This window comes from Rhododendron vialii, chromosome 3a (assembly GCF_030253575.1).
Source record: "Rhododendron vialii isolate Sample 1 chromosome 3a, ASM3025357v1".
Taxonomy (NCBI): domain Eukaryota; kingdom Viridiplantae; phylum Streptophyta; class Magnoliopsida; order Ericales; family Ericaceae; genus Rhododendron; species Rhododendron vialii.
The window spans coordinates 34,736,761-34,749,417 of NC_080559.1; the positions used below are offsets into that span (position 1 = coordinate 34,736,761).

General features: G+C 40.6%; 1 protein-coding gene across 1 annotated transcript; it reads right to left on the reverse strand.

The window, feature by feature from the left end:
- Window positions 1–481: 481 nt before the first annotated feature.
- On the reverse strand, window positions 482–12,657 carry LOC131320317 (FIP1[V]-like protein). Its single transcript, XM_058350985.1, has 9 exons — window positions 11,626–12,657; window positions 8,096–8,325; window positions 7,296–7,422; window positions 7,153–7,221; window positions 6,890–7,030; window positions 6,297–6,398; window positions 5,874–6,190; window positions 3,015–4,551; window positions 482–1,303 (listed from the first exon to the last, which is right to left on the reverse strand). Exons 1-9 carry the CDS (start codon window positions 12,514–12,516, stop codon window positions 749–751), a joined length of 3,969 nt encoding a protein of 1,322 aa, XP_058206968.1. The 5' UTR covers window positions 12,517–12,657; the 3' UTR covers window positions 482–748.

Here is a 12,657-nt window from a genome sequence, read left to right on the forward strand (position 1 = left end):
AATCTCTCCGCAAATTCAAGATCAAAACACAGCCTTAACGATTCTTTTCCAAAGAACATGCAAGGCATACAGTGCAGGAATTGCACCAAAAACTGGATACTATCAAATATCATTTAAAACTGGGTAAATGCAGGCTCATAGGGGACTGTTTTGAGGAATTATTGCTCTTTTCTTCTATTACTTTCTGTATCTACTGCTCCTTGTACCACAGCAAAGGAACATCAAACTAATGACAAAAAACCTATCATACAATGAACAAACTCTAAAAAAACTGTGATACAGCATACAGAGGTAATCAAATAAACTACAGTATCAGTGTAAATCATTAATCTACATTTACGTCAACGATTTCCCAACTCCGGAGCTAGGGTCTTCATCAAAAGATCTCTCCGAATCCCTGCTACCAACATTTGAAGCAGCCAGCGTTAATCGAATGCCTCACCTCATGTATCGTCCGCCTTCACATTCAGGTCAGATACTGTTACTGGCAACCGTTTATGATCTCTTTAAATGAATACATGGAATAAATGTTACTGGTAGCTAAAAAAATACAAATCCTGTGCCACCATCCATTGCCGAAGCAATGTTACACTCCACGGTATATATACAATAGAGATAAGTGTATACGGCGGCGGCATGGTTACAAAGTCAAAATAACACTACAAATGGCATATTACACCATTGGGCATGAGGGGCGCTCAAAAGAGTGGCACAATACATAATGACAATCGACTGCTTGGTTTTCGAACTAACTACCTATCCACCTCCGCTTACGAGCTGGACGCTCCGGTTTGACCTCTGAATCTGCACGAACTTCACTTTGGGTTGAAGGCAATGGTTCACTCTCCATCTTTTTAATCACAATTGCTTCCTTCTCACTCGGCATTGGAAGCTTGAACCGCTCACTTCGCTTCTTCAACTTTTCAACTGTGTCTGAGTGTTTATCCTCCAAGGGTTTCCCATCTACGTTCTTAATCTCTGGATTGTCATCATCTTTTTCGTCAACTGGGGGATGCTGATTGATGAGGGTTTCATCTAGAAGCTTCTTGCTGGCTAAGGAAGGGCCACCGCCGTTGTCCCTGTCTATATCTTTGACCTTCAAGGAAGATGATGACTTCTTGGTGGCAATAGTAAAATCCCTCTCTTTATGGCTTGTCCAACGTTCCAATTTGGACCGTCCTCTTCTAGAATCTTGCTGCTCATCATCTGAAGAAGCATGTTCCTTATGTTTTTTGGAAGAGTGACGGTTCAGAAACATCTCGTTCTTATTGGTTCCCCGCTCAGTTGTGCCTCTCGATATCACCTGAAACAACAATCACAACAATAAAAAAAGAAAATACAGAATAGAGGAGGCGAATTCTCAGGACAATATCCAAGCCCACATCCATAAGTAAGAAGATACTCCAAAACACAAGTGGAAATGCCAGAGTTGTTCTTACACCCAGCATTTTAGGTCTTTTTTAAGGAAATATATTCAGCCGCTACAATTGCTAATACTCAAGCTATACGTAGCACGAATATGAACTCGGACAAGGAAACAGTGGACACACCGACACGGATACAGGACACGGCAATTCTCAGAAAATGGAAACACGGACACGGAAGGGGACACAGTTAATTTCTTTTAAATAACATTTTTAGTCATGTGAACCTATATTGTAACCACTAAATATTTAGGTTAGGACTCCTATCGAATGCATTACTGACCGATCGTGTATGCGTATTGAACATACACATGTTTTATATCACACTTTTCATCTAACACTGTTGAAGTTATATATTCAAATCTGGAAAAGCTTTTAAAATTGATAGAAATTACCCTGTCGCGTCCCCATGTGTCCCTGGCGTGTTCCCAGATTGTCCCACGTGAAAAAGTATATTAAAGTTTAATGGAGACGCCACTAGGCGTGTTCCATACATGTCCCGCTGTGTTGGGCGCCCTTGGAGTGTCTGAGACCGATACCACTATCTCTAGGAGTGTTGGTGCTTCATGGCTAAAACTTATGGCTCATAGACTTAAGAAACAACCTTCATTTGTAGCTGTCAAGGTAGATGAGATGCTATGCGCAGAAACTATGAAGGCAACAATAACCAGTGAGCAAAGTAACATTCAACTAAAGTTACTAAACCAAACCAAACCAAACTGAGCCTTAAGTCCCAATCAATTGGGGTTGGCTACATGAATCCTTTTTCTCCATTGAGCTCTGTCAAGGGCCACTTGTTCACTCAAACTCATTAGACTCGTCGTACCTTTGTGCACAAGCAATGGCCAACCTAGGATAATTGATTGACTTTCCAAGACGGTAACATATTTACTTGTAACAAACCAATTGTTGAACAGAAGGTACTTTCTTATACGTATAGTCTCTCCAATCAGGCATAGATATACTGATGGTATAAATAGTTGCAGAGGATCTACTACAATCTGATGTAAATAGTAGTTGAGACCTCCTTTGACCCACCCCAAGGGCATCTGCTATCAACTGATTTCAATGAATGTCTGCAATGGTAGTAAAAGCATTACTTGTATCTTAGTCAATGTGCTGCCCTTATATTTATCACTATAATTCTAGGTTTTGTCAGAAACACAACGCGAATCTCCTTAATCTATATCGAACCATTTAGTCTTGCATGTAAAAGAGAACACGTGAAAAATGTCATGTACAAAAAAGCACATGAAAAGAACGATAGCACCCAAACCTGAATCACAGCAGACCACAAGTGGTATTGAGATATGGAAAAAATATCTTCCCATAAAAGAAAGGAGGATGTAAAAAACATGCCAAAGTCTAATAGCTTATTTTCATAGTGCTGCACAAGTGTCAGATCTACTAATACAATATCCATTTAGCACTGTGTCGATGTATACAGTATACTACCAATAACAATATACAAAAATATATTTCTTGTTTTATTGCCATATTTCCAACGTTTTCGACAGATATCAAAACGCATCAGCATGTCATTGCATGCGATTTGCAAAAGTAATATCCGTGTATAGAGACGAAACATACCGGATCATTCACCAGACCACTTTGGTCTTCTTGATTCCTTTTGGAAACACCCTTGGAGTTCTGATACACAGCCTCAGATTCTCTACTCTTCCTTGTGTTCTCTTTATGTTTTCTCTCATGTGCTCTATCATTATCAGAACCACTAACAACATAATCACCACGAGCACTTGCCCTTTCCTGCCTTGATCTTCTCTCATCATTACTGAGTTGGTTTCTGCGTGCATGGACATCCTCTCCCATCATGGTTTCAATTTGTCCCCTTCTCTCAAGTTGCTCATTATGCCGCCCTTTGTCTTTAAATTGGTAATCTCTGTCAGAATCCTTATACTCATCCTTCACTCTAACTCCTCCCCGCCTGTCCTCTCTTTCCTGCTTTGGTAAGCTTTCATGTGATTGTTTGATCTTTTGCAACTCATCCCTCTCCCTATGCCTCTCACTCCTCTCTCTCTGAATCCTGCCATCTTCTTTATGTCTGGCAAAATGGCGATCTTCATCTCTCATTCTCACTTGGTCATCTCTCTTACTCTTATGCTGATCCAAATAATCATCCCTTTCTCGCTTTGGACGACTTGACATGTTTTCTCTATGGCCATGCAAGATTTCTTCCTTTCCACCATCCCTCCTCAAATATTCCTCTTCCTTTCTTGCTTTTCTATGAAGATTATTGTCCATGTCCTCATATCGAATCTTCAAATTACCATCCCTTTCTCCACGTCGTGATTCCACATCTTTATCGTAACGGCTCCTTAAATTACCATTTTCCAACTGCTTCCTCAACTGCAGATCTACATCTTCCTTGTTCCGGTTCCTAGACCCTATTTTGTCACCACGCACTCGCTTATTTGTGTCCTCAGCTCTAGTCCTTCTAATATGTGGATCGACATCTTGCCGATGCCAAGATCCATCCGAATTCTCTCTCTCCTTTCGCCTGTCTATGCCTTCATATTTCCCTTGCAAGGGATGGGATGAATATGGATCCCAATCGCTATGAGAATAAGAATCCTCCCTAACTTTTTCCACCAAACGGTGTTTTTCCATTTCATGCATCTCATCACGACCTTTACCTCTGACACCATGCTCACCTTCACCGTGCAACCTCTTTGACTTCCCTGTGTGTGTAGAATGTTCATTGTGAACAATATCGCGCATCAACTTCCTTGGTTTGCTGTTTTCCCTACTTCTTGAGCTCTTAATGTCCCGTCCATCATCCGTTCCCTGAAGGGAAGAAGATTGTTCAACTCGAGAGCTTAATTTTTGTTTTTTCACAGAATGCAATTGATTTTCATCTTCCTGAGTGCTAGTAGCAGGTGTATCCAAGACCAATTCTTCTCTATCCACTCCAGAGCTTCCATCGGCCACCACCACCTCATCGTGCAAACCATCAACATGTTCTACATCAAGCTCTTCGTCACTCCCAACAGTGACAGGAGATGATAATTGACTACTTTTCCCACTAATGCCTTCTACGGAATCTTCCTTCTGACTGTCATATTGGGTCGTATTGGGTGATCTTCCATGAGCTCTTCCCTTTGTCCGTCTGGATTAAGAAGAAAGTGATAGATACTTCAGATACAATGTAAACAAATCAAAATCAGTTGAAACTGCCACATAAATTTATTCAACAAAAGTACCATAGTAATGTTACAAAATGGGAGAAAAAATCAAACGCAAGAGATGATAAAAACAATCATAATGAGGCCCCGCCTCCAACACCCAAACATGTCAAACACAAAATATGCGCAGAGATTTCTCGAGAAAAAGATATTTCATAGTGGTTTAAGGAGTAACAAAAATATCAATCAGCAAGACATTTGTGTGAAAAGCATAAGACAAGCCTTTATGCTACACAATCAGTTGGGGACTTTGTAAACCTGCTAATACTTGCTTGCTTACCAAGCCATCCTGCCTTAACTCTTCCAGCTACACTAGTAAAAATAGAAAAGTAGAACCATGAGGAGAACTACTTCTGCTCGGGGGAAGATACATTCTTATTCTCAAGACACTAATCCTTTCACACCGTACGCAAATTCCATACCTCAGGAAAGCCTGGTCAGGACCACACGGGCAAGTTTCCCTGCATGTGGCTCGTCCGTGATAATGAAGATGACTTACTGGTATAGTGGTATGTATATCATAGAAATGGAAGTTAATAATACGTATGCGACAATTAATTGCCATTACAATCTCAAGGAAAAGGATTCAGTTTAATTCTTCAACAGGCAATCAACTCTTCACTGTACTTGGTTTTTGTTTAAGTGAGCATAAGCACGTTGTCTTGTTTGCTCAAAAAGGACAGAACAGCTGTTAAACCATTTACAAGAATACATTCTCTACTACACTGAGCTTTCTAGTGGTATGTATATCATAGAAATGGAAGTTAATAATACGTATGCAACAATTAATTGCCATTACAATCTCAAGGAAAAGGATTCAGTTTAATTCTTCAACAGGCAATCAACTCTTCACTGTACTTGGTTTTTGTTTAAGTGAGCATAAGCACATTGTCTTGTTTGCTCATAAAGGACAGAACAGCTGTTAAACCATTTACAAGAATACATTCTCTACTACACTGAGCTTTCTATGATTGCAGATTGTTATTTGCTGGCCCCTTCCCTTTTCTTGTTACACACGGCACATATCACACAGGTAATTTAACGTAGGGAAATGCTTCTGTAAATAAGCAAGGGAGTGAGTGACTGCAAATAAAAAAAGAAAAAAACAAGCTATAGCTACTTGGACTGACAACTCCCACAAATGAAATGCAAAGTTGTATCAGGCCAGCAACAAGAGCAAAAATCATTTAAGAAGCTTGCTCTCAAGAAAAAGCATGGGGTTTAATCTAGTGGACTTAATTCATACCTCGCTTCATGGAGGGTGCCAACATCTCCGCCAGGATATGCAGAGTTCTTCACCTTAGAATCCGGAGAATACTGAACCTGTGCTTTGGGGGGAAAAGGCAAACTTCCATCCCCTTCGATTACCGTATCCTGAATAGATCTTATTAAAGGTGCTGTTCTACCAGGAACTTCCCTCTTTCCACCATTATAGGCAGGTGGAAAACGTTTGCCATCTTCCTTTGCAACACCACTTCCAATTTCATGGTCTTCTGTAAAAGCCTCTCCTGAGGGATCATTTTCTGCTTGCTCTGCGTCATCTGCAGAGTCCTGCAAAACAATCTGATTGCCAAACCAAGTCAAGAGCAAATTGTATTGAAAATAAGCGTGTCGAAATATGCATCAGAACAAGACTGGCTGGTTCTAAAAGAGAGGATTAAGCACTTACCTCAATTATGGCATCGGAATCACGAAGTCTTGGTGGCCGGGTATCCATGGATGGGAGACGCTCACTATAACTAGTTTCCACCTGTATTGCTCTCCCAGTTGGCTGGTTGGAAATAAGATAAACCAAGTAAGCCCAAAAACTGACACCGAAAACTAACATCATGTCTTTTAAGGTTTCTCCATTCTTGACCAGTCACACAAAACCTTAAGGCCCTGTTTGTTTGTCTGGCCTAAGGGTGAAGGGATGCTTTCTCTCATAAGATAAGTAATCCTATCGGAATGATAGTACTTCATGTGGCATTAAGAGTGATAACTGTTAAGAATACGAGAAATCCCAAGGTATTGGACATTCCATGCTTTGTGGGACATTATATCCAACAGATGTTTAATCCTAACCACAAAAGTTATAATCAAACATGTGATATGTGCCCCCTTGGATTTACGGTCGAATCCGACAATATCCAGACAAAAAAAGGCGCCTAAGAGAAACGTAACATCCACCATTGTTTTTTTATTCCTTGATTTATTTATTTATTTATTATTACTATAGACATTATATATACATATATATGTTTTTCTTTTGCATCTGCATACCAATGGTGGTCGCACCCGCGTAGATCCTTTTGATACGTCACTTTGTCCCGAATCCATCTTAACAAGATTTGCATTTCCACATGAAATATCGTGAATAGCAGCAGCTGCAGCAAGTTCTGGAGGCAGATCTGGATCGTACTCCTGAAACGAGACCAAGAAAAGATAAAGGCTTCTCTGCTTGCTTCTTTAACCACAAAAAGTGGGTTAAATGAGCAAGATACCAACACTGAGGCATACATCAAGATGCAAGATCACCTCATTACCTGTTCTGTTCTCCCACTTTCATAGACACGAATTTTGCTTTGCATTGTTGTCTCCAGACGAAGTTGTTCCTGCACAATTTCAATTCAGCATCCTCTCAACTTCCACCCGTATAGAAAAGGACAAACCAATGGCCAATTCTTACCAGCTGTTTGCAATAACCTTTCCAACTATCCTCATTCATGCTAAAGTTAAAGAAATCTGACACGTCAATGCCAGGGAGCTTCCATGGTTTTTCCTCAAAACTATCAACATCAACCTCAAATATAGTCCTGTGGAAAGAACAAAAAATCAACCATAACTATATCTCCAACATACAATATGAACTATGCAAGAACAATGGTAGGTTACATCGTTCCAAGTTAAACCAACCTTTTCTGCAAGCTGCGACAGAAACACTGCTTTTTTTCTGCAGCATTCGTAGTGCCATGGCCCACAATGTGGAGACATTACAAACTTGCAGAAACTGGCATGCCTCATCATGGTAACCGAATGAGTTCAGCAAAAACAAAGACTACAGAGTACGCTGAAGAATTATGAAGTGGAGAAGGAATTTATTTCCCTTTTCTCACTTTTCTTTTTTCAATAGGAGTGCATTTCGCGCGGTGGAGGAAAGAAGGTGGGAGTATATCCAATGAAACAGAATACCTAACTAAGAAAATGTGCAAAGTAGTGTCCCATCATGGAAGGCTTTTCCCTTTTGTTTCTACATCATGTCCCTTCGCAGAGGGACACAAAGATTTTAGCGACAGCTATATGGCCAGCAGTATTATACAAACCAGAAAGTGTCAAAGTCCCACTAGAACAAGCATACCAAGTGAATGGCGATACAAGAAACGACCAAACAACGAATGCATGGGTAGAAGGCATGGCACCAGCGCAAAGTTAAGAGTACAATAAGCATATAAATAACATAAAATCTAAGTACAGTTGCAAGAGGGTTACTTGTGTGACGGAAGTGTGAAATCCAGCCCGCTGCCAAACCCCCTCCCTGATGTATTATTCCCCCAAACAGGACCAAACCCGGGGTGAAAACTTTTCTGCAATGGCCGCCAATCACCTCTGCCACGACCAGCGACAGGGCCCACGTGGACTGGCGGACGAACTTGACCTGGGGCTCCTGCAGGGCCCACAAGAGCTGATCCAGGTATCGGTGCTGCACCAGGCCTCACATACTGCACAAAGAAATGACAATAAGTTAACAAAGAGGAACAAGAAATGAACTGACTTTCAGTCACAGTAATGATCACCTTTAGGAAAAAATCTGCAGCTGGGAATAATAAACAAAATCTATCAGACATTGAAACATTGAGAGCATCCTTGAGCATGAACATCAAATTTCAAGACCACAATAACCTTCTATACAATGCAAACAATAGTAGACATCATGGAGGAATTTCAAGTTACTTCTGGCCATTTAAAATCTACTAAATAGAGAACGGATCTCGTTTGTCATTAACGAAACGGTGGAAGGAAATATAATTTTACAGTTACCTACGGACAAACTATAAAGAGAGAGCACTTATAAGTTCTAACCAATGGCAATAATAAGTGGACATATGAGGAATATGGAGAAATACATCCTGACGCCAGGCAAAATCTTTTTACTTCAAACTAACTAACTGTACTGCCTGAAGTAACAATCAATCATGATCAATTCAAATACCCATTCCACAATCTTATCAATCCAAAGGTTTAGCAAGATGGAAAAGACAACTGTCAAAACTCTTGCCTGGATGGCATGATGAGAAGACGTAATCCAATATCAGGGCATTTTGAAGTATCCAATTAGAAAGAAAAATTAGTGGACATAAAAAGCATGAGCTGGATTAGGGTAAAACCAAATTCGGAACTTATCATGACTAGAAAGACGCCCGACGAATGGAGAATGAGCACCTTAGTACCTATCTATAAGAATAAAGGGGATATTCAAAGCTGTAACAACTATAGAGGTATTAAATTGATGAGTCATACGATGAAGTTATGGGAAAGAATTATTGAGTATCGCTTGAGAATGGTGACTACGGTGTCTTGGATTCATGCCTGGAAGATCAACCATGGAAGCTATCTACCTATTAAGGAGATTGGTAGAAAAACATAGAGCAAAGAAGAAGGATTTCCATATGGTTTTCATAGATTTAGAAAAGGCTTATGATAGGGTGCCTAGAGACATCATATGGTGGGTTCTAGAGAGAAAGGGAATGACCAAAGGGTATATCTGATTAAAGACATGTTTGAAGGTGCTGTCACTACCATTAGATCACCAATTCCAATCACTGTAGGATTGCATCAAGGGTTAGCCAGGAGCCCGTACCTCTTTTGCCTTAGTTATGGATGAATTGACTAAACAATTTCAAGAGGATATCCCATGGTAAATGATATTTGCAGATGACATTGTTCTTGTAGATGAAACCGCTAAAAGTGTTAATACGAAACTAGAAATTTGAAGGGAAGCATTAGAGTCAAAGGGTTTCCGGATAAGTACGAGTAAAACTGAGTATATAGTGTGCAAATTTAGTGATACCAGCAGTGCGCATGAAGAAAGAGTGATGATCCAAGACCAGGAGATACCAAAGAGTGATCATTTTATGTATTTAGGCTCAATTATTAGTAGAGATGGAGAGATTGCCGAAGATGTGACCTATAGGATCCAAGTGGGGTGGCTCAAGTGGAGGAGTGCTACTGGTGTACTATGTGACAAGAGGGTACCCATAAAATTAAAAGAAATTTTTTATGAAACTGCCATAAGACCAACAATGCTTTATGGAACAAAATGTTGGCCTATTAAGAAACAACAGGTAAGCAAGATGAGCGTAGCGGAAATGCGAATGTTGAGGTGCATGTGTGGTAAGACTAGACGAGATAGGATTAGAAATGAAACGGTTTGTGAGACAGTAGGTGTAGCACCTATAGAGGAGAAGTTGAAGAAAAATAGGCTAAGGTGGTTTGGACATGTCTACCACACACCAAGAGATGCAGTAGTTAAGAGAGCAAATAGGATAACTTTGGGTAGCAATGCTACGGAGAGGAGTAGACCCAAATTGACATTAGATGTTGTTGTGTACAAAGATATGAGTCTAATGAGTTTTGTGTGAACAAGTGGCCCTTAACAGAGCTTAATGGAGGAAAATGATTCATGTAGCCGACCCCAAGTGATTGGGACATAAGGCTCGGTTTGGTTTGGTTATCAACTTTATGAATCATTAGCCAACTAAAAGGTGGGGTAAATACCCAAAAAAAATATAAGAAGGTACACAGCTTTATGTATAAATGCAATTCAAAGCAAAGAATTTAGCCAACCGTGTAATTTTCCATTTCATCCACGGTTGACCAAGCAAGAGGATCCCTGATGTTCTTAGAATGTAACAAAACAAGATTTTTTGTCCTTTCAGGGCATCATTACATGGTTTGTGGGGCACCAAAAGTGCAAAACTAGTGGCCATAGCAACGGTCATATAAAGAATCGAACAGAATATGAGTACATACATTCATGTACAATTGTACATACACCGCGTACATATGCATTTTGGACCCGTCTCGGGTCCCACAAAAATTATCCCAGCCGCTTATTTTGTTCAAAATTGTTGGATTCTAAAGCGAAGTTGGATAATTCATAAACGTCTTTACCAATATCAAATTGAGTTGATTTTTTCACAGGGTCTCCAAACAAACCATTTTTAACAAAATGAGCGGGTTGGATCATTTTTGTGGGACTTGAAATGGGTCCAAAATGCGTATGTATACAGTTATGTACATGAATGTATGTACCTATAGCAGCTCCCATAAAGCAAGGTCCGAAATTCTACCAAGCAGCAACAACTTCATAGTTCCATTACTTTTGATCCATTCCTTTGCCTTTTCAGTCCTACTGCCAGAGAAGGAGCAGCGAAGGGAGGACAGTGATGAGCACAGCTGATATTTTTATTCCAAGAGCTAAAGGCCACACATACTCACCGTATACACTGTTACCTAACAGCATGAAAGCAGTTCAACCAACCTAGAAACGTCTAGCACACAAAGCCTGAGGTTATCAAAATAAATGACCTGAAGGAACATGAACAAGCTTTGTCGCGCAAAATATGCCACCTGCTTTCCATAAAATATGCCACAGCTGACAAAATCGGGGGACTGTATTATTTAAAACTGTGCTCTTTTCAAGTAATTACGCACATCTAACTTTACAAGAGATTTTAAGCATTGTTGTTCGTGAAATCGACATCACAATAAGTCGTTTACCTGGAAGAAATAAAGTTTCATTATGATTCAAAAAATGGCATCCGTACAATTGTCAATCCCACCACTTGTGGTCACAATTTCATTCAAATTCCTCCAAACAACACATGGAAAGCAGATAAAAGAACATTGATCTACTTCACATCATCCGCGTACAATAACTTACACCTCATATTACATTTCAAGTTCTTATCAAAACAATCCGAAAAACACAAACCCCACATGTGTACAACATCACTGACCTTAAACTGAGAATGATATGGGTGATAAACATGATTGCTGTACCCTATCTTCGGCACAACGCCCGCTCCTCCAATTACTTTACCTGCATCACCTCCCAATTCTTTTCTCTCACCGTCCATGGCCTGCGCCGCATCTTCACCCCACTCTTGCGCTTCCATCCCCTGATGACCCGGTTCGCTATCCGCAACAATAACCAAAGGATCACCATCTTCATCCTCATCATCATCACTTCCCATCACTCCATTCCCATCCATCACCATACCCACGTGGTTATTTTCATTCAGCACAATCTTCAAATCGTCCTCACTATCACTATCCCAGTCATCCCCCTCTCCACTCCCATCATTACCCCCGTTTTCCACCCGATTGGAAACCCCGGTAATACCCGGAATCAACGGACCCGAACCCATATCCCCAATCCCAGTATCACAAACCTCTTCATCTATATCAAACTCCTCAAAATTCTCCTTCTTGTCCATCAAGACCTCGTCTTTTTCGACCAACACGTCATCTTTCTCATCACTCTCCTCGACAACAACATCAATCCCTGATTCATCCATCAAATTCAGATCCACAAAACCCCTTCCACTTTCCGAACCCTTAGTTTCACTTGGTTGTGGAAAATCAGATGCCAAACTGGTTACCCCATCTGCTAAACCCTCCTTTTCTGACTTAAAGACTGGGGCTTGATTGAGGTGAGAGCTCGTGAAATTGAATTTAGGGTTAGGGTTAGGGTTAGGGTTAGAATTAGAAGCTGGGTAAAGAATCTCTTCTTCATCGTCGCTGTGAATGGCGTTGAGATCGATCGGACGGGTGGGAGAAGGTTGTTTGGATTGGAAGGGTCGAAGGACGTCGGTGTACAGATCGCCAAACTCGTCGTCGTCTTCCATTAGAGAGTTTTAGAGAGAGAAAGAGGAAGGAGGGTTTTGAGGGTTAGAGAGAGAGAGAGAGAGAGAGAGAGAGAGATATGATGATGAATTGGATTAAGATTAAGCTGGCGGATTCTGCCATAAACGTGATGGGAGAGTGAT

Bases quoted from the DNA above. Each gene is read 5' to 3' on its own strand.
- LOC131320317 (XM_058350985.1), bottom strand. From the start codon at position 12,516: ATGGAAGACGACGACGAGTTTGGCGATCTGTACACCGACGTCCTTCGA. The intron at 7,222-7,295 runs GTAAGAATTGGC...GAAATTGTGCAG, and splicing joins AAGGTTATTGCAAACAGCTG to GAACAACTTCGTCTGGAGAC. The intron at 4,552-5,873 runs GTATGAATTAAG...TTCTTAATCCAG, and splicing joins GGCACCCTCCATGAAGCGAG to ACGGACAAAGGGAAGAGCTC.